General features: G+C 38.3%; 1 protein-coding gene across 2 annotated transcripts; it reads left to right on the top strand.

The window, feature by feature from the left end:
* The first annotated feature begins 466 nt into the window (after positions 1 to 466).
* On the top strand, positions 467 to 25757 carry adgrd1 (adhesion G protein-coupled receptor D1). Of its 2 annotated transcripts, XM_085910023.1 has the most exons (26): positions 467 to 678; positions 780 to 816; positions 1369 to 1485; positions 2029 to 2127; positions 3363 to 3485; positions 3598 to 3774; positions 4963 to 5220; positions 6097 to 6164; positions 6887 to 7033; positions 7122 to 7172; positions 8040 to 8163; positions 8406 to 8513; positions 9361 to 9436; positions 10216 to 10357; positions 17886 to 17959; positions 18608 to 18731; positions 20691 to 20794; positions 21565 to 21676; positions 21781 to 21934; positions 23101 to 23167; positions 23376 to 23442; positions 23599 to 23690; positions 23769 to 23895; positions 23973 to 24014; positions 24162 to 24254; positions 24327 to 25757. In XM_085910023.1, the coding sequence occupies exons 1-26, from the start codon at positions 625 to 627 to the stop codon at positions 24420 to 24422; spliced, it is 2733 nt and encodes a 910-aa protein (XP_085766149.1). In that variant the 5' UTR covers positions 467 to 624; the 3' UTR covers positions 24423 to 25757. The 2 variants fall into 2 exon arrangements, with proteins under 2 accessions (XP_085766149.1, XP_085766148.1); XM_085910022.1 differs by lacking the exon at positions 2029 to 2127.
* Positions 25758 to 25796: the final 39 nt, after the last annotated feature.

Raw genomic sequence — 25796 nt, 5'->3', positions numbered from 1 at the left:
AGCCTTTTTTTCTACATGTTTCTAACGATAAGATTATTTTTTTTATTATAATCAGCACTTTACATATTCTAATCAATTAACGACAGCGCCCTCAAAACGATTGTGGTGATTGCTGTCCGTCTAATTTAATGAGACTAAAACTTTTCAAGAAGCAGCAGCTTTAAATTTAAATCTCTACATCTAACGACATGCTGTGTACTCTATTTGGGTGGTAGTCCATCCTGCCATCCCGTACGCACAAATAACGTCATCTACTCTCAACTCCAACGCCCCTCCTCACAAGTTCCAAAAATTACGTTTTCCCTTCCAACGTTCAGTCCAAGTCAGTGAGGCTGCACTCCTCGGCACACCAGAACAACTCCTATATGTATATCGGAACAATCCTTACGGATTCTATTTTTTAATTTATTATTTTTAATATTATTACTATTGGACTTTTTTTTTTATATATAATGAAAGAACTATTTACTCAATCAAACACTGTTTAATTGGAATTCTTCTACATTTTGGGCAAGTGCCTCATCTAATGTTTCTTGGAATAATGGATGACTTCTGGATTCGTTTTTACTTGTGGATTTAACTTTATTGGTTTTTATACTCTTATTAGTTGTCCCACTAAAAAACATGGCGCTTTCTGTGGGAATTCCTCTATTAGCAGCTTTTGTTACATGTGTTAAGGTAAGATATATTTTTAAATGTCAACAGTACTTCCAGATGAGTTTACAATCTGCTCTTGTGGTAAATGTCAACCAGTAAGAGTCAGTTTGGTTTCTTTACAGGTTTATGCCCAAGTCGTGCATCACCTGAACCATCCAGGTAGAAAAAAAAGTTCATTTGTACGAGCACATACACATTTTTCTATGTCACTGTTTGCAAAACCATAGGCCAAATATGTGCAAGGATGATGAGACTAGAAACTTCATCCATCCATGATTCTTATTTTGTGATCAATATTATTACGTAACACTGCATGTCCTCATTAGAGCATCCTAGTTGACTTTGGACAAGAGAAACACATAAATATACAATGCACTCTCTCATTCATAGCCATGGATAATTAAATTAACTTTGGAACAGGAAGAATGCAAGATTACTCAAAGAAAACCCACATTCGAGAATTAACATTCAAATTCCGCACAGCAAGGGATGAGCAGAGATTCCAAACCAGAAACTCTTGACTATGAGGAAGACATGATAATTTGTCCACTGTGCTAACCAGACTACCAAATGTTACACACAGAACTGTCGTGATGATCCGCTTTCAACGTTAAAACATGCTCAAAGAGCCAGGAAAATGAATTCTGATTAACGGGATGCAAAAAAAAAAAAATTGGAAATCTATGTTGACCCCTGATCTGTTCCTCCCAGGCCTCCAGGTGTTGTCCACAGCCTCACATTATTGGCCTCTTGACGCTGTGGATGGGATCCACGGATTGTGTGACCAGATTGGAAACAGACCAGGTTATGTTAACGGAAATAATATAAGTATGTGTATCCCTGAGGAACCTGTGCATCAGCAAAGTGTCCTTTTTTGTTTGAACTATGCATGACTTCATTTAACTGTTTTTCCAACACGATCATCATTCCTTTTGAAAATGAGCTGATGTGATTGATCAAAGCTCTTGTGATAAAGGAGATACACTTATGTGATATGCTTGTTTATTCAAATATCTGCTCTACTCAAAGCATTAAAACTATAACGGCAATTCCAAAAAGATATGACAAGTTAATTTTTTTTTCCCCTGAACAATGGCTATAGCACATTTTAGCTATGATGTCATGTTTAGTAAAGAGATGAAATTGAAGAGGGATCAGGTATAGACTTGAGCATGATGTGTGAAGCCACTCACACGTTGAGGAATTTCCTCATTTGAGGAGTGAATAGATCCAAGTCACTCAGCTCTGCATCACTCTGTCTCATACCTGCACATCATGTCCCTCTCATTGTCTTTGTCTTTCACTGTCTCCTCTGCTATGTGTCCATTTAGGTGTGAATCACATCACTGTCTCTCCATTGTCTCTGTCCAGCTCTCAGAATCCACAAGCACACTGTGCTCCCTTCCTCCCATAACACTTCCTATGTGTATACCAATGACTCTGCCTACACTAACATTTCTGCAACAGTAGGTGAGAATCTGCCCACTGAGACATCCATATGTACTGTGTAACACCCATTGCCTCCTGTTGTCTTTTCTGCACACGCCTCATCATTTCTCACGGTTCCTTTTGTCATGCAGCAAATGTTAAACATTGTTCTTTACACCAACCAACAGTTGTATTATTGTTAGGTCAAGAAACAGTTGGACAGTGACCGAGTTGAATTTATTTTGCCTTCATACAAATATCATCACCATGGATGTGAAATAACGCAATCAAAATGTCATTGAAGTGTATACTTTCTGTTTCAATTTAAGACAAAAAATATTTACAAGAATTACAGACATTTTATGCAGAGAAGAATTTTCAGGGCACCCTATATGTACAACGGGACAAATAATAGCAAATAGCAAACAGCATATCATTTTTTTCCCTAAATGTATACTATTGGTGACTCCCCACATTTTTATCATTATTATTATGATTATTATCATTTATTAATATTGAACACTCTAAAGTAAGCACAATGGCTTGCTCTCTTTGCCGATGCAATGTTAATGATTCAACAAACATGATATTTTGGTTGCTAAAAAGTGATGGTTTTGGACATGCATCTGAGGATGTCTTTTTATTACTTGGCTCAATTAATAGATTGGCATCCTATTTGTTTTGTTGCATTTGGATTAAGTTTGTTATCATTTTCGGCATCTGTTATTTAAACAGTCAGTTACACATTGCCAGACCATAACGCAGTTCCTTTTTTTCACCATACGCCTTTCTCTATAGATCATTCTGAAACAAGTTGGGTAAATCTGTTGAAATAATCTAATTCCAGAAATTTGAATTTTAGTCTGAAGCTATTATTCTCAGCTGGTGTGTCAGGACCCAAAAGTGGGTTTTCGGCACAGTGCAGAGGGGCACAATGCGGTACGCATTAGGAAAGGAATAACAAATGTTTCTTCTTTGTGTTCTTAGCACTTCTTAATTCTGTTAACAAATACAGTGGAGCTCAGCCTCTGACTGATGCACGTATTCAAACTCTTTTGAAACAGTATTTAAAAGTATAATGTGCTGTGCTCGTGTTTTCTGAGACCATATTTAAACATTGCTTTTCCCTTATATAAAAGTGGGTTGCAATTTGGCAACAATAGGAACATTTGATTCTCAAAGTAACAGGCGATCTTTGGAAAAACACAATTAATGCAAGTGGAGTGTTGTGATTACGATGCCTAAATGCTTAGGTCTATTCTTGATTTTTGCCACAGATATTGTTGAAGGAATGGTCAACAATGGCATTTACCTGAATGGAGACAACGATGGTACCTTTCTCCATTTTGGAAGCTACCAGAACACTTGCATTAGTGACCCTACGCTGTGTGGTCCTGATGGTAGGTACTAATAGATAGAAGGTGTTAGGGAATAAGGTCTATCAAATCATACGGCATCTTATTTGACATGTTAGATATTTCTATACGTGTCTTTTTTTTTTTTTTTTTACAGGAATCACCTTCTCCTTTTTTTGGAAGAACCATGAAGCAGAATCCCGTTTTGCTGTTGCATCCGGAGGTAAAGTCATCTCAAATGGCTTCTCGGTCTACACCAACCCGCTTGGAGGATATGTGGAGTTCTACACTCGAGGAAACAACCATCGATGGAAAGTCAATATCAAAGTTCCAGGTACCGCCAATAGATTGGAGTTGATGCGGTGTTAAATATTTTATTACGTTCATAATTGCATTGACGCTGACAAAGACAGAATTTCATGATGAACTAACATGAAAATAAAAATAAGATAACTCAGGCCAACTTTGTAACTGTAAATATGAAAGCTTAAAGATTGCAGTACACTCAGTCACAAGTGTTTATTATCCAGAAAACTGTTTTGACAAAACAGGATAAAACAAGACAGATATTTATTTTGAAAAGTTTTTCTCTCACTGATATCAGATTTTTTGTTTTATGCACTATTGCAATCACATTTCACTGTTGAATTAATAATATGTTGGGTTCCAGCAGCTCGGTGGTCATCTGGTTGTCATCCAGTATGACGTGGACCTTTCGGGGAAAGATGTGTTGTCAAGGGAAAAGGTCTGAGAGTAGATAATAGCCTTCAGGTGTCCTATGACAGACCTTATTCATACTCAAGTGTCACAGTGCATCATATATGTTTTACAAGGTGAAAGTTTAAATGGAAATAATAGCTTGGCAGTGACAGCTGGTTTCAATTTTACCCACAAAAGATGAGATATACTTTAGTTTGACATGTTTCTCAGACAGCTAATGCTGAGACTGAGACTGATTTTGTCAATTAAGTTTGCAGAACAAAGATTGGGTTCATAAAAGTGACTGAACTCTGTAGATAGAGATACTGACAGAATATATACATGACATAAAGTGTTGCAGAATGTAAAAAAAAAAGATCGGTTATTTTAATGAGTGTGTGTGTACTTTTCTAATAATCCACAGAACCTCGAGGTACTAAACAAGATTTAAGAGATGATACATTGGTATATCTCTAGAGTTCAAATGACTCGTTTGCCCGGTGTATAACTGTTACTATATTATTATCTGAAGTATCTAAATTGCCCATTGGTGTGACTGGTTGTTTGGCTTCATGTGCCCTGTGATTGGCTGGTGACCAGTCTTGGTTTTTGTCTGCCTCTTAACCAAAGTTAGATGGGATAGACGGTTTGATACAGAAGGTCACTATTAAGTGTATGGACAATGGATAATGATTGTCACATAGAGCATTAAAAAAGATCAAATGTCTCCTTGAGATCTTTCTAAGGAAATAGTTCGTGAGAGGATGGATGTTATAGAATTCGAGAAGAGTGATACTTCATGTCATTCATTTTTGTCTCTCAGGTCCTTTTTGGACCCATATTCTCTTCACATGGAAAAAGACAGCGGGTCTGAAGGTTTACATAAATGGCACCTTTACTGCTGGTGATGAAACTGGCAGCATTTCTGAAAACTACGGCGACCCCTACCCTGACCTTGTGATTGGAACTGGCAACGACAAGACCTATGGTCATTATATAACAGGAGCTTTTGATGAGTTTGTCATCTGGGAAAGAGCTCTTTTGCCCAGTGAGATCTTTCTCTACTACAGTGCTGCTATAGGTAAGAACACCACATTATGGAAAACGTATGATAAATGTCATCCAGTCCAATTTCAGTTGCTCTAACTCAGAGGTGTCTAAAGTTTTATTTATTTATCACTTCTTTGGCAGGGACAGTAAAAGATGGTTACAAGGTTGCTGATAGTTTATAGCTAGTGCTAATGCTCAACTTCAGTCCACAGTTGGGCTCTTTCACAACACTGCAGCACAGTATAAAATGTCCATAAATAGCCGTCATTGTAATTTTCAAAATGAATGCCATTGTGCACATAGTTCTGCCTTAAAAGTGTTACTCTAAACATGCTAAAGTATGGTGGATTGCACGAGTGAAGGTCATTTCATTTTATTTTTAGAACACAGCAGGTCGGATCTTGAGTCTCATTTCAATGGAATAGAGCAATTTGTGTATCAATCTAGAAATGTATGGTTGATGTTAAAAAAAAAAATGCAGCCTCTAATTACAGTTGTCATGCAAATGAGCTGTTCATATAAAAATAATTGATTGATTGAGTTTGTTCTAAAAATCTAATCATGACAGCTTGAATGTTACAGTTGCAAAAGAATATTTTGCAATGTTACACTGAACCAGAGGCAAACGTGCAGGAATAGCTCAGTCTAATAAGTGCATCCATATTTAGGCATTTGCGGGTGGCTGATTTTATGAAATCACAACAAAGACATAAAATGTGTCTTGGCCTTGCAGAGAGGCCAGTGTCAGAATATTTTACTGCTGTTGTGAAAATTGTAAACTCGTTATGAGTACATGCCATTCTTTGCTGCTGCTGCTGCATGAGAAAATCTGTTTACCTCACAGCTGGTAGTCTGGTCAGGTTAAATCGAAATAAATATAAAAAGGATTTTGTGTTCAATTGACCAGGTCATGCTATAGAGTCTGCCACAACACCGAGTGTCTTCAAAGAACTACCTTTGACTACGACAACTGTGGTAAGTTCATCATCAGCTACTTTATGGGATTTGGCATCAGCACTGCATGCCAGTGCTATTTTTATAATAATACAAATTACACCAAACAGCGATTTACTATATGAGTCATGAATTAAATTGCACACTCTAAAATGCCAGTTTTGTCCTCACAAATAAGAACATTATACTTGTAAAATTGTTGGCAACCACATCCTGACTGGTGAATTTCCACAATAAGATCTTCATCTTATGTTTGCTACACGTTCCACATTGAGACTTTTGCTACGTATTTGTTCAGCACGGCATTGCCGTCAAAAAGCAGTCACAAACAGAGAATGGTGCATGGCCGTCGTGTGTAGACATAATTGGTGTTGAATTACTGTAAAGAGAGATGCAGAGTGTCCCACAAACTACATTTTCTCGATTACTCAAAACATTCATTTTCTTTTATTGACCATGTTAACATCCCTCGCTGTCAACTAATGTACCAGACTCGAAAAAAAATCAACAATAACCTAATTATGGGCATTTAGCCACAACAAAATAGCTTTGTGTGTGTACCCTGTGACAGCTGCTCAGCACCACACACACACACACACACGGTACCTGTCTGGAAAAGACCTGTGCTGAACTGTTTGATTCCCAAACTTAGGAGATCTTTTTGTGCATTTAATTTCGGACCAACTCCCTGCCCTTGGTAACCGGTCTTGTGATTGTAAATGTAATGTCGGTTGTTTCCTCAGAGAGCCGTTGAAGTGAGTCCTCCTGTCATCAGCAGTAAGCATGAGGTCCGAAGCTCCCAGGATCCCGAGTCGATTCCAGTTTTGAGCTTTCTGAAGGCTCTACCCAATAGGACCATTCCTCATAACACAGCCAGCAACCTCACACAGGTCTCGCGACCGTCCAACGCAACAGACAAAATTGTCAGATACCGACAATGTTGGTCTTACTTGTTGTCATTCATTTCACTGCAAGCAGGCTTTTCTCAAAAATGTGGATGAAGTGCTTTCCTCTCCTGGTCTGCCAGAGGTAAATGAGTTCACACTGTGCAAACATGAAATCACCAAACAAAGGAGTAACGTGTTGAATATAAATTCAAGAGATTTTGGGAGCTTGGTGATTGTCGGAAGACTATGATAGGGCATAGAAAAACGACGGGCAAGAGAAAGTCGAAAATAGCACTTGTTTGTATAAAACACCTCCTCATTGATGTAATATACTGTAAATGTGTGGCTTCATGTGCTATAATTCCTGGCTCAAAAGTCATTCCACATCCAAGCATAATAGTGCCCGAGGAAAGTGTGCGGTTTCAGAACATTGAGTGTTCAAAATAAACGTGCTTGTTTTGGTTTCTGCAAACTGAAACAGATGTTCACATGGGAGATTGCAAAAGATAGTCGTCAATGAATAGCCTTACCTTCTCTGCTCACTCTTGTACGCTTTGAGAAACGTCATCGGCAAAGAGCAGTGCATTTTCAGTATCCATGAAGATGTGACAAATCGGTTTTATACTGAGCGCTAGAAGTACACACAAGGTAGAATTTGTTTGCAAATTCTAAGGTTACTATTGAATACACATGACACATACTGGAGGTATGCCACAACAAACTCAACTGACCAACTTTTCCCAGATGCAGGAAGACTGCGTGTAGTGCTGAATCTCCCAAGATTTTACAAGCTACTAATTCACATTTGTATACTGTGTGTGATTGGACACACCCAGGAATTAGTCAAGTCATTGACGCTCGTATACATGGGTGGGGGGGGGAATCTAATAATAGGCCCTCCTCCAACATGCCACATAAAATCCTAAAATACGATAATGTTTCATACTCTGACATGAACGAAAGCTGAATAGTGAGAGGTTGTAAAATCATGCAAGTTTATGTGATGCAGCAGTCCGGCCCCGTGGTCAGCGGTTTGATCGAAACAGTGGACCGAGTAATGGACCACATGGTGGCTAACTTGGAGCCCAGCCCGAACTCTCTCATCTCCCTGGGAGGAACATCATTTGTTGCAGGTCGGTACCATGTGAAAGGTCCAAAAAGTGACTCACTGTTTGTAGTTTGTGCGGTAAAACAGTTAAGACAAAGGGACATGGAGCATCGAGCTGACATCATTGGTTTGATTATTCAGCAAACGAAGGCAGGTCACAAAAATAGCTCTCCACCTTCCTTTTCACCAGTGTGGGTCAATTTGCCACTAACATGAATGCCATTACTTGCTCTCATGGGTTCTTCTTTTGTCATTGCTGATCCACAGATTATGCTTTGATGAAATTGCCCCAGAACTACAATTTGCCACATTACCGCTTCCCCACAGAGGGAAAGAACTACATATCTGTACCCGGGGAGGCTTTCACCATCCAGTGTAAGTGATCTTTTATGTAAAAGTCACAGCTTCATGTGGTTGCGTCGGAATGTGTCATGCACTCAATCCTTCACTGATGTTATTTGCCTCTAAATTACTTTAAGATTTAAAACTAGTGCCATGCTATGGCTTTGAGTGTCAAGGATCGCCTTTGTTCCGCTTTATGGTGTACTGTAGAACTCCAGCTCTGACTTTAAGGCTAGTAATTACTCTTTCATTCAGAACAGCAAGAATAAGAGACAGCACATTTTTCCCCACTTTCCTCTGTCGTTAAAAAGAACGAGACATACGTTTAGGCATGTTGGACTTTATGTATAGGTCACTTTCCCCTGCCTCTACTTGGCCGCACACAAATTGTGTTGACCTACAAAGAACATTTCGGATGCCTTTTGAATTTCACAGTTCAAGAAATAATCCCGCAAGCAAATGTGCTGGGCCCGGGGGGTTAGATGTGAACCAAAGTTAGTGAAACGGGCTTAAAAGCCTTTCAAAAGAGGAAAGGGAACATTAAGGATTTCCTGCAGTGCCATTGTTTATCTTAGAGGTTTAAGGTGGGACCATTGTGGATGATATGTCAGATTAGGGGAGGGTGACTCGACCCCCTGCTCGACTGGTGAAGTCATTTTCAGCTCTCACAAGATTTCCCAACCACCACATGCACGGCTTACAGACCTTTCCATTTCACTACTGTGCAAATTCAAGTGTTCTTTTTGGAGGCCAGTGTCAGCATACGGCAGCAAAGCAGTGTTAATTAACTTCTCTTCTTCATGAGTATTTTAGCAGCACTGCTTTACATTCTCAGCCCTCACTTACTTACTGTCCTGTTTTTTTTATTTTTTATTATTAGCTCAAACCACCATCGTTGGCCTTTTTTACCACAACATGCACAGCTACTACAGAGAAATCAGCCCTGTCAAGACCAGGTAATATAGAATGCAAATTAATTCAGACAACACAAATGTTTCTGTTGATTATTGCAGCTAGTTGAGCTTCAAACTTGGTACTTCCTGTGTGTGTGTATGGGGGGGGGGGACGGTCAGGTCCACTGACTCTAAGGCGCCCATGTTTCCTGAACAGCTCATGGCTGGAGTCAGGGTCTTATCTGTCCACTGGCCTATCTTCCATCTCACCACTCAAGCTCCACTGACTGATACACCCTGCCATTAGCGCAACAGCTCCATTACACCAATCCAAACCTTGTCTCACCCCGGATGCCAGCGAGTGGCAGGCAGTGAAGTGGATTGTTTAATTCCTCCTGAATGTGGCATAACTACGATCAAGCGTTCAATTTTTCCCACAGACACACGTGCTATTTATATATTGAAAATAGGCATAATATGTATTGAGAAGATCCAGTTTCTAATAGACTGTACCATTGGTCACATTGTTAACTAGAGTGAATGATGCTATGAGGTTGAAGGAAAAAATTTGGATTTAAAGTAGTATGAAAAGTTATTTCTCCAATTTTGATGACGTTTTCTTTTCTTCTTCTCAAGGTCAATCATTTCATCATGTGCACAAGGAATATAATAATACTGACGATAAGAATAACTTAATTTGGTGTCTTTGAAGGCCTAAATAACTGAAATATACTGAGGTTTTCCATTCATCCATCTTCTGTCCTCTTAAATCACTTCCATTTGATCAATTTCTTGGCCTTGCAGTTTTACTGTCTTCATTGAAACCCTTTTCTGTCTTGTAGGATTAATGAAGCTGCTGACTTTAAGGATCATAAAATCCAGGTAGCAAGCTGCTTAATCTCTCTAAATGTGGAGCCATCACCAACCCTGTCAGTCAACCTCTCCGGGGCACCGCTCATCAAGATCGTTCTAAGCCACATCTTGGTGAGAATCAAACATAACACACTAACTGTCATGGTCTCCTTGTTGTTGACTCATGTCTTGATGTTCCATTAACTGCGGGTGAGTCAGTCATACCGGGAAAATGCCGTGTTTAGTTTTTTCCAGTTTGGCAGATACAGATGTAGGGTGTGGGACACCCACCTTATCAAAGGGCTATGATTTGCCTGTGGTTGGAGTAGATGGATGTCCCTATTTGAAATGTACAAGTTCTATTTCTGGTGTTGCTTGATGCAAGAAGATGGGTATAAACCACTGACCAAGACTATTGCAACTGGGTGTTCACTTGCACAAAGAGCAAAACTTCCTTCCTTCCATCCTTAGCAATTTCCTTCACTTTCCCCTCATGGAGCGGATGGCTTCCAGAGGGCGAATTGATTATGCACATTTGACCTGCAGCCTTATGGTACTCTGAGGGAAGCAGTAAATTTCTGTTCTGAACAACAATTTCCTCGCTACTTTGAAGATTGTTCCAGTTTCCACACAGAAACAGATTGAAACTCGCCACAAATGTTACATGAAAATGACTATCATACAATATATGGCTGCTTTCACGGATAGAAAGGTGATAGCTTTTATCCTTTGCGGTCATTAAAATTAGCACGCAATTTTTTTTTCTCATTTAAACATGGTATTTTAATAGAATTGGGGGCTTAAGCCCCTCTACTATAATTCTGCTCAAACCCTCCGTACAAAACACATTCATTTTAGTTTGAAGCTATTTATTAATTGTAAAAGATTAAATGGAAACAATTCAGCTTTGTTGAGAAAAATTGTCCTTGATGGGATAAATGTTTACCCTGCAATGACGATTTTCGTTATATTTTCCTGTGAGAGAAGCCTTAAAATCATCTGAGATGTTTACCAGCCCTGTTAGGTGTTTGTATTTTACTGTGGAAATGACCGATGTTAGACAGATTACTCATGTATTAAGTATAATGCTGTCATAATATAAATATGCTTTTATTATCCAAACTTAAAACTGGGCCAGTGCTTTTAAATTTAGCTAGCATCACTTCATTCCCCTCACAGGAATGTTGAATAATATTTAATTCTCTTTGATCAAATGATTTCAATTTAGCTGCTCTGCATTAGGCATATGTTTAGTCTATCGAGAGTTTTTTTTTTTTCTTCACACTGCTCTACAGCCCTAACCTATTTTAGTAAAAGTACAAGTGTTTCATGAGTAACTTGGCACCTGATGGACATGCAACCTGCCTTTAACCCAGGAAGGAAAGACAGATCTGAAAGTCGCTATTTCGATTGCTATTAAAATTGCTGCACCTCAGATATTCCTTCGTGGCACCAGCGCACAAGTTTGCGATCTGCAGCTCGAACTCTTTGCTTATCGTCAGGGAGTTGACAAGCACCCGCAACTTCATTAAAAGGTGAATGAATGTCCATGGAAGAGTATCAGCTTTCTCTTCCGTCTTTCTTGTTGCTATGGTTACATTTTGGTGGGTTGTGACTTGCATGGTGCATAGGTTTTGGTTCCAAATGTCCTCTATTTTCCTTATCAGACTCATGTCAGGACTGAAATTACTTTAATGTCGGTTGATGGAGTTGCCAACCTTGAGTCATGGCAGGTGTGACGCTGAATTCAACACTGTAAGTTTGGTGACCTTGCACTCTTTGATTAATGTCACTGTAACGGCACAATGAGGTCACGCCATTCCCGTAAGGGTCAGTCATGCATTGCATGGCACCGGGCTGACCAAGTTTAGTTCCCAGAGAAAATGTTATCAGGACTTCAGGAGGCCCACATGCTTTCTCACGCCACTCAACTTGAATGTTGATTAGAACCTGGCACCATCAGAGATTTATTAGCGCTGTCTGACTTGTTCGGATGGAGGTGGAGTTGAGGAGGTAGGGAAAGGAGAGTGGGAGAATTTGGGCTCTGTGGTTAAACATTAATGCTTGAGTAAAATTACTGACACCTCCTGGACATCTCATTCTCCTCCCTCAAAGCAGCAGGACCAAGTAAATAAATGGAAAGACTTACGTACTTCAATGGCAAAGAAGATTAATGGGGTCAAAAAATGAGAGGCTCGGAAAAACTGATTTTGATCTTGTCGTACCGGGACAAATGGTGACAGGTGAACAGGAGAGAAAAAGTTCAGATCAGCTTCAATATGTCCAAAAGTGAATTTGTAATTTACCTAGACTAATGTGGAAAACTTTGCTTTTCTACTTGGTTTTCCTCATAAACCTTTTTTTGAGGGGGCGGCACGTTATTATATATTTGAGCCAATAAACCTCACTGCGACGTCAATGCCTAATACAGACCACATTACTATGACAAATAGGGGTGGAGCTAGTCACAAATAAAAATAAAAAAAAAGCTACTGTGAATTATAAAGCACATGCGAGACCCCACAAACACAGGATTGTATTTTCCCTTGTGGAGGCAGAACTTCATCAACTTCATCAATAGAGCCATATTACACTTGTAAAATGAGCGCTCGGATCCAATTGAAGATTGCAAAACACAAATCCCTTTATGTACGTAAATGACATACAACTGTTTACCATTTCAAGGTGAACAAAACATAAACATCAAATTTTGAGCATTGAGCATTTCTTAACACATTACCAAACAAATATGAAATGATGATATTTTTGCGAAAATGCAGTTTAATTTTAAGAGCATGAGCTCAGTCAGAAAAAGGCGGTTTGAAAGTAAGCCTCTTACCAACAATGACAATTTTTTTGGTACTGCCTCTGTTACAAGCACCACAGTGGTCAATCCAAGGTTTCTGTGAGATCATGGTGTACGATTCCATATGTTCCTTATTCTCAAATGACTCTGCCAAGACTCAATATGGCTCTACTTACAAAAGCCAAAGAAACATTACACTGGTCACTTATGAAAGCCCGTGGGAATGAAAATGAATGCATTGGTGGGAAAGAACTTTTTTTTTCATGCAAACTTTAACGGTGCAAGAAATTACAAAATAGGATTGACCCCCCACAGTTCCCTACTCACAGCATTCCTATCAACACTTCTTGTTTTGAGTGTCCACTTCAGAGACTGAGCCATAACCAACAGCTGCATGTCTTATAATGTATCCCTTGACACAATGATCTCACTCGGGACTGCGTGAATTCAAATTGGAAGTCCATATACTGTATGATGATAAAAAAAGACATATTGCATCAGTTGAGCTGACCGGTATTTCCTAAAGTCTTCAAGTGCTTTTTATACAAACACCACAAATGTTTCTCAATTGCCACCCGTTATTGTATTTAGTAGGCACAAATTAACCAAATTCTGCCCATATTTTTTGCAACACAATTAACATTTGTGTTAAAACGAAATTTTGTCTATTTTTTTGGGGGTGCAATTATTGAAAAGCCACTAGGGCAGACATAATAACAGCAATAGATACCACAAGTTTACATAGATAGCTGCCTAAAATAAAATAAAAAGTTTTGTCAACATTCATAATTTCTTCTACATCCAGAAAGAAAGAAATTACTGTCGATATAACACGAGACCTTTAATCGAGATGGGAGCTTTGGGACATATTAAATGTGATTTTCCGTGTTGAATTTAAATTGCTGCCGGATGTGCAATCTGTCTGAGAGACAGATACAGTTGTGATATTTTCGAGTTGTGTTCAAGATGGTTTGTGATGTGGAATTGTTTTTCTGATATTAAACATTGCGGTCCAATTACAAACATAATTATATTTCGAGAGCAGAAAATGAAATAAAGATCACGTAACATGGAACTGACCATCTGTGGACCAAAAAAAGAAAATTATAGATGTGTATTTGATGTTTCAGCTATTGATGGCTCAGGTTTCAATTGGCCTCAAGTTGGTCAATGTGACTTTAAGAGGCATTTATTATCACTTTGGATACTGAGAAGTTTTACCAAAGTCAATCGCTGACTTTTCATTCTGCCAGTGGTCTGACACAGAGGCTGGGATATCTTTGTTTTACGTTACTATTGCTAGGGTGCAACAATCATTTAAGACTGCTTTTGTTGTACATTACAGTTTTTTTTTTTCCATGCTCATTGCACACAGTATTCCTCCCCCAATTGCATGATACATGTTCAATATGTTAGCTGCCACTTTTCTTCATTGATACAGCCGCTTGTTTGACAGGAACATTTTTACCTTTATTCTCTTATATACTATATAGTATACCCAAGACATTTAAATACGATGCCTTTTCTTAAATTACACATTTAATGTTCTAAATTTATGGTTCTCTCGGTCGGTGAACTGATAGGAACACCCTGGAATGGACGCCAGACATACGCTGACAAACAATAATTCACATTCAGTCACACCTATAGGCGAGGTAGAGACTTCAATTAATCTAATATGAACGTTTGTTGTCAAGTAGAAGGCCAAGGACAAACAAATCCCACACAGAAAGGCCCCAAGTTGTTATATGAAACTTTTAAATGTGAATCAGATGAGCAAACCACATGCGCCATTGTGGCGCTATCTCTTTGGAACCAAACACATTTATTTGTTCAGTGTCCTGTTTATCCTCATGGATGATGTGGCTTTAAAACAATAGTCATTGTTAAATTATATATATTTTTTATCCTATTATTGAATTGAATAGAGCAGTCGAGACTTGATGTCAAAGTAACTGTAGATATTACAACAAAGACAGCAGAGAAGCTTTAAAAAGGCGTTTGACTCAGATTGAGCATCTTCGCTTTCCAAATCTTCTCTATTATTATCCTGTCACTCATTAATGTCGAGTCTCTTTTTCATTTTTGGGTTTTACAAGGCTCAAAGGAATTTCCACAATGGTGTTTGCTTGCCTTCTGTTGTTAATAAAGACTTGGAGCAACCAGCTGCACTCTTGGCTGGGCGGTATTGAGGTCTTATAGGACACCCGGGAACAAAGTGGTGTGCTCGGCCAGAACTCTAAGCGCATTTTAACACTCACCAGTGACTTTCGGAGTCCTGCATCTTTGCTCGGATAACAACTCCAAACCACATTCTGGATCTACCTCAAGCAGAGAGTTGCTGGAGAGAAAACTAAGCCAAGCCAAGCTGCACGTGTAGTAAAGGAACAGAGGGGTGACAAATTAAAGGCGGAAATGTGAATACTTTGATATAAAAATAATGAGTAAGGATGTTTCCAGAGAGAACCCCCGAATGGTTCAAGTTGTCACAATGGGTGGAGTGGGAACAAAATTAAGAGCAGACTTACAGGAACTGAGAAGTGACTGTTGATTAAAACAACAGGAAAATGAACAAACAAACACTAGCAATAATCAGTGGGAGGAACAAAGGAAGCTGGACAAGAGCCAAGGAGGGAATTGATAAAACATAACCTTGAGTACAGACTGTGCAACCAGAACTGGAGCTTACTGCTGCTCACTTTGGACAAGTCGGGGTGGGGCCGGGGACTGGTTGCCAGCCAATCCCAGGGCACTGCTTTAAAATCATTAATTCATTAGTTTATCAAGATGGACAATTTATACCAAACTATAAAGCAGCAAAAAAAGTGATACATGTTTTTTTAATACAAACCAGCTTCTGAGCTTTCCAATTTGTTTCATTGTAAAAAAAAACAACAACAGTTTTGATGGGGTAAAACCTTATGAATCCTCTTTGTTGACTTAATGCCACCTCAATACCAAAAGGTATGCAAAATGTGATGCATACCCTTCACACACTTCAATGAAACAATAAACTCATTGAATAAAGATAATGTTAAAATATTGATGTCTTGAATATTTGTTACTATCTATGAGTGTTAGTATGACTATAATTTGGGGAAACTACAGACTAGCGACCAAGGGAGCAAACATGAGCTCATTTTTTTCTCTGGCGTTGCACCACAAGTGGAGAAAAGCAGAGAAACAGATGCTCATTTTCTGAAAAATTAGTACCTTTTACTGTTGTACTATATTTGGATTTTAGTTAGAAAAATAAAAACATTCTAAATGTTCTTTTCACATTTACTCATGTGGCTCTGGAGCACATTCAATGAAACAAAATTACCCAAACATTTCAAAAGAATACATTTTAGATGTATTCAATACATCTGTCAATATCCGAGGCCCATGCCTAATTGTTGATATTTTAGCATTTTGGAAAAAAATGGTTCTCAACAATGAAGGAACATAACTACCAAAACCATATGCCACTTGACCCATTGAAGCTGTTCAGGCAACTCACAGTGACTTGACACCTCTCAAAGTCACTGAACATTTTCTTTATTAAGTCACCCTTTTTTATGTTTGAGCTTGAGTATGATGCATACCAAGACTTTGATTATTGTGGACACTTTCCCACAAGGAATGCTTTCTGTTCAGTGCTTGGTTTGCATAATTAGCCTTCTTTCATTGCACTGCAATTGCGGAAAACAAATATAACACAATAAAGTGGCACTTACAAAGTGCCAATTACACCCTGGCTCTCCTAAGTGTGATTTTATACACAGCAAATACGAAGGAGGAGCAGATAAAAATCTCAGTAGTGCAGTCAAGTGAAGCTCCTCAAAGCTTTACTCTTATGGTCTAATAAGCCAAATGAATATCTCTCCACGCAATCTTGAGAGTCACACTCGATCAGAACAAACATAATGAGAGCGAGAGTGGTCCCGCAATGAAGTCAAGGTGTTGCGTTATGCGATGTAATATGAATGAATCACTGGACTAACAGGCCAAAAAATGGTCTGACTGTCAATTTCGATCTGACTTGCACTTTTCCATTAGGAAATAGTCCAGACATGTGATGATTTGATTCTGAAAGTAGGAAGAGGTGAGCAATTTCGGTCTACATGTGCGGCCTGCTGAGTAAGAAGTTGCGCTTTGACCAAAAAAACAAAGTCGGTTGCTGCGCACCAGTCATTAGGTCACTGTCTTTGGGGACTACAAATCTTTGAGTTACAGTTGTTTTGTAAAAAGTGCATTATAATCAATCAGCATTTACTTTTGTACTATTTTGGTTGTTGTCACCTGAGTGTCTGTCATATCAAGTGTATGTCTGTCAAAAAATACAAAATACAATTCCCGCCATAATGATTGGCACCCCAGGTTAAGATGTTTTAAAAGTATTGAAACAAATTCGGTCTTTATTGCAGCAGTATACGTTCATGCTGAAAATGATCAAAATTGTTCAATAGACGGCCATCTCAGTCCCCAGACTTTAACCCTATTGAAAACCTGTGGGGTGAGCTAAAGTGAAGAATGCAGAGTAGAGGAGGACTTTACAAAGATTGTGCAGAGAGGAATGCTCAAATATCTCTATTTGTATATTCTCCCAGTTTGTGAAACATTAGAAGAGATTAGCTGCTGTTTCTGGCAAAGGGGGGTTGTACAAAGTAATAATGTCAGTGGTGCTAATTATATCGAAATATGGGATTCTGAGTAAAATACACTGGCTACTAAAACGAAGGGCAGTGTACTTCATTCATCCCTGGGTGGAAGTATATACTGTAGCATATTGTGTTCGTTTTGTTATGCTTATGTTAGTTTTTTTTTACACGTTACAAGGCACTTTTAATAGTCATATATTTATCTTTCCAGAGTGAAGAACAGAAGGAACAAGTGTTAAATCAAACCAATAAAGTCTTCCTGTACTGTGCCTTCCTGGACTATAGGTGGGTTCATGTTTGTGACTTGACATGTTTGTGATTTGCATGCAGTATTATTATTATTATTATTTTTTTTACAAGAACATTGAATGGACTTGTTCTGATTACAGAATTTCTATTTTCAGTTGATTAGTTGATATATATGTGTGCATGCGTGCGTGTGTTTTACAGTATGCATGATTTTGTGCTAAACATACTGTCGCCAGTAAGTCTTGAAACTGTGCATGCATTATACCTTAATTGTAACCATTACCAATGCTAAAACATTCCAAATTTATTAGTGGCATAAGCATTGCGGTGGTTTGTTGCACTCCTCATACATGATTCATGAATATGGCCCTGGTAAATGGAACAGTATGATTTTTTTTTTTCTTAGTCAATTTGCCACAGTTTCCACACATTGAAACAAACCACTGCTCTTTTTTCTTTGGGAGTATGTTTGTGTCTTCTATTTTGTCTGACTCTCCTTTGACCCTGAAGTTAAAAAAGAAAAAATGACCACAATGGGAAAGTGCCACAGCGTGTTCAGTGGAGATTCAAAATGGGTCACTGTGTTTAATCTACGCAAGCAACGAAATGTCACATAAATATGTTTGATGGTAGTTATTTTTGTATTGTATGTAACAAAAGGTCTTTTTTTTTTTTTTTTTCCAGTTCCAAAGAGGGCATTTGGTCCAATCAAGGTTGTGTGCGTTCAGAGGGAAACATGACATACTCTGTGTGTTTGTGCAACCACCTCACCAACTTTGCCATTCTTATGCAAGTAGTTCCCTTAAAGGTATGGCTTAGTTCTGAACATTTAAGTCCCTTAAGTTAAGTTTGGTGTATCACCAGACCAGTATCAAGTGATACTAAATAGGTCTTAAGGAATTCTGCCTTTGTGCCCTATTTTTCAGAACTCTAAAGACAGAGTTGACTTCTTGCATGTTTTAATTTTTCTTTTTTTATTTATGTTGCATTTATGTATTTATAAATTTATTCATTTGTCTTATTTTAGGCACACATTATAAGCACAGATAAATAATAATACAGCATGACTTTTTTTTAATTTTAATTCTTTTAATGAAAATTCTAATCATTGATCAAATAACAGTGCCGGTCCACTGTATATGCTTTCATTATACTCAATTACAGTCTAACATTTGAATTATGATGATTATCTTTCGGCGATGATGAAAACAACTATTATTGTAAGGCATATAATGTCACTTTCAATGTAACTTTAAATAACCATATGCGTTTTTTGGGCCTGATAAAAGGCAACAGAGCAACAGTTGCATGCTGTTGGACATGGATGAAGAGCAGACCTACATGCATGTGTTTGGAAGATACAAACACAATTCCTATTTGAGAGAGCTAATGCAAATCAAAATCTGCTACACATTAGCAATTTCTAACCTAATTAAGCAATAATATGTCAACATACTACAACGATAGCCAAAAATGAATCAGTTCCGTTTCGGTCTAACTGGAACCACACGTCGTCCTCCCTCTTAGTGTTTTGCTATCTGAGATGCAAAACGTCTCAGAATGAGGAGGAACGTATGTATACCGTTTGACTGACAGTCGGCCGGGGTGGGAAACGAGAGACAAAGTAAGCACAGCGCTCGCTGCAAATCACAAGCAGATAGTCTTGCTGGCAGCAATGTTGAAGGATAATGATACACATGTCATCCGCACAGCCTTTGCAGGCTTTTGCAAATTTTGCACGGTTATCTAAGCGAGTAACAGAGTGTATTTACAGTATGTAGAACATATTTTTGGAACTCTTAGGTTTGGAAGTCGTATGCGATTTAGTTAACTTTAGTTTAGTGACTGATCTTCAAGGCCCATTTGCTATCATGAGCAGGCCTTCACAATCACTATGTTGATTTCACTGCTGGTTTGCTACAGATTTACTGGAGGAAACCACCATTGAATGTGGTTGCTTGGGTCACTACAACGGTCAATGGTCTAGCCCTCAAGACCACAGTGCCTCAAGAAGCCCACTGATGGACACAAAAGTTTACCTATCAAACTATGTGGTTTATTACGGCAATCACATTCAGAAACTCATTTCCAACCTACGTTATTTCTTGAACTATTTGCATCTAGTGAATGCTCAAACGCCAACACTATGTACAGTATGAGAGACTGGAGTATGGCCAGTAACTCCGCTTGTTCATTTTAAATCGAGAACCACTCAGCGGTCCAGTACCATATTTAAATGTTGAAGTCTATTTGATGCTATTCTTTCCCCTTAGTCACTCTGTAATTTGCGGTCTGCCTCATCCCTCAGCTGCAAGGGAATGTACCACATATACTTTTTGGGGATGTCTAAGACTACTCTACTCTGGTAATGACAAGGCACATATGAAGACAGTTAATAGAGAATAAAACCCAAGCTCTTGAAATAGATCAGACTCTAAAATAACATTTTGTATGAAGGACTACCTCGATGTATGAATGAAGGAGTACAGTGGGTGTCAGAATGCACTAGAATTCACTCATTGCACAACAATAAAGATGGATATTTTACTGAACTCTCACAGAGACGAGGCAATATGCATAAGTATGTGTATTATGTACTTTAAGTGATTGACAAGTTGACGGCCGTGATCAATTTTTTGTAGAATGGTAACCATACCTGCGAAAAGAATTCCAACCGTTTCATTGATTTACTGACTTGTCAACAAAACGCTGTCATAAATTTCATATGTAGCGCATTGTAAATCAGTGCGTGCGTCTTTGTGCACAGCTCACCAAGGGCCACCGGGTGGCACTGTCAACCATTGGCTATGTTGGATGTTCGATTTCCATTTTCTGTCTGGCCATCACTCTCGTCACATTTGCAGTCCTATCGTGAGTATCATGATCATCACTTAAAGATTTATGTATCTTTCCTACACTGATGTGTGAATATTGCTTTATGCAAACTAATCACTTGGTTTGGGTCACATTTGCACCCGATACGAAACTTATTTTAGTACATGTACATACAGTGAAGGTAAGGTGTTATATTGTGACTTTTTTTTTGAAAACAAAAAGATTTTATTGTAATACTATCCAAATCAGAACATTTTTAACCACTCCATTACCATGAGTGACACAATATAATGGAGAGCAAAGTCAAAAAAGAAGAACAAAATTAAATAGAAAAATTTGGTGTTCTACAGCTCACCCATGACCTTTAATACCTACTGTTAATATATAATTACCTGGAATACCTATCTTAGTGTGCAGTTTGGTGTAATGTTAAGAATATAAGTGTCAAACCTAGTACATGAAAATGTTATGAATGGATAATCCATCCATCCACCGCTTGATCGCCCCATCAGTTTGTTGACCCATCCATCCGTTCAATTTACTTTATCCATTAAAACCCATCAAATTCCAAATTCTTCTTGAAAAGTGTGCAAATGGGATTCGAATGCAGCTCAATATTTCCTTGCATGTGTGAAACAATTGCCCAATCATTGACCCCAAGAGCAGATGAATGTTTAAATGTACAGAATTTTGAACAATGAAGGTGACATTTTCTACTAAACTATGAATAAGAACATATTCAACACATTTTAAGATAATTTCATCAACAATTTGAATGTCTGACTTCTCTTTGTGCTGCTCTGCAGGTCAGTTAGTACCATTCGGAACCAACGCTACCATATCCATGCCAATTTGTCTTTTGCCATCCTTGTGGCTGAGATCTTGCTGCTCATCAGTGCCAGCTTTGACCCGGGAACGGTAATTATTGTATATACAATTTTGGTCACTGTGGTTGATCACTGTGACAGTCTCAGTGATGATGAGACCATAAAATGACAAAATATTGATGTGCCCTTTGCCAGCTGCCTTGTAAGATCATGGCGGTCCTGCTTCACTTCTTCTTTCTGAGCGCATTTTCCTGGATGCTCGTGGAGGGCCTTCACCTCTACAGCATGGTGGTCAAGGTGTTTGGTTCTGAAGGCAGTAAACACATATACTACTATGGCATCGGTTGGGGTAAGTCAGTCATGAGTGGGTGCGGAGTCACTAAACTGGTGCCGTTCCGTTATTGGCTGCACTTCGAATGAGTCTTCACATCAAGTCTTTACTCTAAATGTGATTTAACTATTTTACTCATCACATATTATAACTGAAAAGGAAATAAATGCATTCATGTTTCAGTGTACATCTGTTTTGAATCACATTCCACAGTATGAGTTGACTCTCCGGATCTTATTCTAAAATAAGATTCTTGGATATTTGTCCTGTATACCATTGCTGCGGCTGAATGCCCTCTTCCCCATGTTGAACCAATTAGTGGCAACATTATGCTTTTTTCCCATATTGCTTCATTTATTCCACCACAGAGTAGGTCTTTTTATGTGGTCAAATGTAAATTATGCTTAGAAGACTGGTTTGGGAGTCGACATCCATGTACAATGTGCCTGCAGTATCAACAGTACATTTCATTGAGGCTGGAGTTTTTATCTACTTCTAGTGTTATGGTTTGAACCTGGTGTACTGTACAAAAGAACCTTTGAGCCTGACAATGAGTAACAGTTACTATGTTGGACATTTTCTTCTATGACATAACAATCAATAGGGTCATAGTGCCTGTTAAGTAGTTAATAATATGCAATTGGAACTTATTGTGCCAATCTAAATACGATTCTGTGTCATCAACATGACGTGTATCAATGAGTAACTGGAAATGGTTCCTGGAAAATACACACCAACGCAAGTTTCAATATAGTACATTTGTATTGAAATATATTTAGCTATAAACTTTATGACTATCAATACAATAGTCTTGTGCAGGGAAAGAACAATATGAACAGTATTAGGCAACATTATAGTTATGTATTTGCCACATAACTGTCAATCCTGATAAGATTGTTTTTTAAAATGTAGACTTAATGATACCGCGAGTACATGTATCAGAATTTTTAAACAGTTAAAGGTATAATATATATATATATATATATATATATATATATATATATATATATATATATATATATATATATATAGCAATATATATATATATATATATATATATATATATATATAGCAATATATATATATATATATATATATATATATATATATATATATATATATATATATATATATATATATATATATATATATATATATATATATTCTTTTTTTTTTTTAACTAGGCTCTCCACTGGTGATCTGTGTGGTGTCAATGACATCAGCTTTGGGCAGTTATGGCGAGGTTGACAAGTAAGTGTAATTTGCATGTAAGATGGAAAAACAAACGTCACTGAATAACACAGAATTGAATTAAACACTCCATCGTGACTTAGTGGCATTGCATCATCATCATTTGAAGGCTGTTGAAAAATTGCTTCTTACACAGGAACACTCTAAAATAATAACATATAACAAGGCAACATAACATGCCAGGTTTCCTCTGCCATTGCTTTCTCAGCTGCTGGCTGTCCCTGAAAAATGGAGCCATCTGGGCCTTTGTGGCACCCGCTCTGTGTGTCATTGTGGTAAGTAAGTCATTTACATGTTGGTTTTTTTTTTCATCTGGAATCTAAATTTGTTGTAAAAATCTTTTCTAGCCCAGCTAGTAGAAACCAGTTGTCATTTTCCTTCCTTATATAGTGTTTCTTCATCTCACTTGCTATTTCCTTTCTGATTACCAGGTAAATGTTGGAATTTTGATCTCGGTAACCAGAATAATATCTCGTATCAGTGGAGAGAATTACAAAGTTCATGGGGATGCCAATGCAGTCAAGTGAGTGTGACTCTCTCCATCAGAATTTTCTGTAGTTATTATCAAACTACTAACTAAAAATGTGATTTGTCCTTTAAGGCTGACTGCAAAGGCTGTGGCAGTGCTTCTACCTATACTTGGCATTTCCTGGATCTTTGGAGTTTTGGCTGTCAACACGCACTCTTTGCCATTCCTTTATATATTTGCAATTTTCAACTCTTTGCAGGTAAAGCGCTTAACTTTCCCCCAAAGTTTTAAAGTTAAAAATCCTCCTAAAGTGACTACATTCTCCTTCCTTTGTAGGGTTTCTTTGTCTTTTTGTTTCATTGTCTCCTTAACTCTGAGGTATGTTGCCTAATATGTGAAATGTTTTGGTCATTTTTGTGTTTTCTTTTGTTAAGCCTCGTGGGAGGCAAATCTCCACACACCCTCAAGTAATATTGAGTTTGGCCCAAATGTCCAATGGTGTAATGTTGTTTCCTCTCTCTGTAGGTCAGGGCTGCTTTCAAACACAAGACCAAAGTGTGGTCTCTCACCAGCAGCTCGATGCGAAACGTCAACGTGAAGCCCTTCAACTCTGACATTGTGAGACCTTGCGTGCAACAGCTGTGCAACTGTTAACTACTACTTGAGCTAAATACTCTCCCACTTTTCTAGATGAATGGAAACAAGGAGGGTGTATCCCCAACTAAGATGAACACATGGGACAAAAGCACCAACTCGGCCAATCGTATTGACCTCTCGGCAGTGTAGACCACCACCTTGTCAATGCGCGGACAATTGTCGAGAATGACGTGCAATGACCTGAGTATTTCCACGCTAGTTCATGTGATCAACACTCACCTCGGTCAAGTGAAAGTGATGCCAAATGGGATGATGTGTAGTTCCACCCTTAAAGACAAATTGACTCGCCTTAGGACTGTCTCATTAATGACATTGTGTTCCCGCCGATCGAGTTCAGTGAGGTTTCAGTGATACAGCATTATTCGGTTTCTGACTCGGATACTCTGTGCAGCAGAGTGTCTATATTTATATGTAGACTTGTCGATATGTTCACAGCAGTTTATTTGGCTCATGTTTATTTCCGGTTTCTTGCAGAATAAGATGTCCTGCTTTGAAATGCCTTACCTTAGTCAAACCACAACAGGGAACGTGACCTAATTAACTTTGTAGTTAGCTACATGCCTTCAAAACAATAATAACATGTCACTTTTGGAGATGTTACAACACAGTCAACTGTAAAATAACACACCACGAGTCTGCAGTAAAATGAATTGTATGTTATGAATGATATATTTATTTTGTGATTGGAAGATCTGTGTCATGTCCTTTACGATGTGTAAGAGCTCAACAGAAATCCTGTCTATGCGTCTTTTGTTTGCATTCTTGAAATGAGCTGATTGGTATTAGCAATACCTCACATCTTGGCAAGATGCAGTATGGTATGTTCGCTTAAGAATAATGAATGATTGCGTGTTTTGGACACGTTTCTGTGAAGTTTTGCAAAGTCCTGACCTATTTCTAGGGTGATATTTCATACAAATTGAAATGGTATGTACAATGGCTGGAACGGTGGATGACAGGTTAGCACATCCACCTGACAGTTCTATGGTTATGCGGTATGTGGAGTTTGCATATTGTCTCTGTTCCTGCGTGGGTTTTCTCCAGTTATTCTGGTTTCCTCCCACATTCTAAAAATATGCATGATGGGTTGATGGAGTCGTCTAAATTGTCCGTCGGTGTGAGTATTTGCCTATTTGTGCCCTGCGAGTGGCTGGAGAAACCGTTCATGGTGTACCCCGCCTCTCGACCAATGTTGGGATAGACTCTGGCATCCTATAGATGGATGTCTACAACAGAATAGCAGGATTGGTTGTTTTTTTTTTGTTCATAACTGTGAGAATGACAGAAGATTACATGTACATGTCATTAATCTGTATCAACACTGTACCAATAACAGCATTCAGAATATAATGAACGAATTTTACTGTAAATCTCTAAGCAAACACTCACTTGTCAAATTTGATTATTATTGTCATTCAATTTTGTATGTGACCTTCATTGTTTTTTAAATGATGGTACTATGGTTTGTGCGTTCAAATATCTTTATTAAAAATGTTTGAGAAA

The sequence above is a fragment of the Syngnathus leptorhynchus genome, chromosome 4 (genome assembly GCF_054491065.1).
Source record: "Syngnathus leptorhynchus isolate UIUO chromosome 4, UIUO_Slep, whole genome shotgun sequence".
Classification (NCBI taxonomy): Eukaryota; Metazoa; Chordata; class Actinopteri; order Syngnathiformes; family Syngnathidae; genus Syngnathus; species Syngnathus leptorhynchus.
The sequence above is the reverse complement of the archived record's forward strand: the minus strand, read 5'-3'. Positions and strand labels throughout refer to the sequence as shown.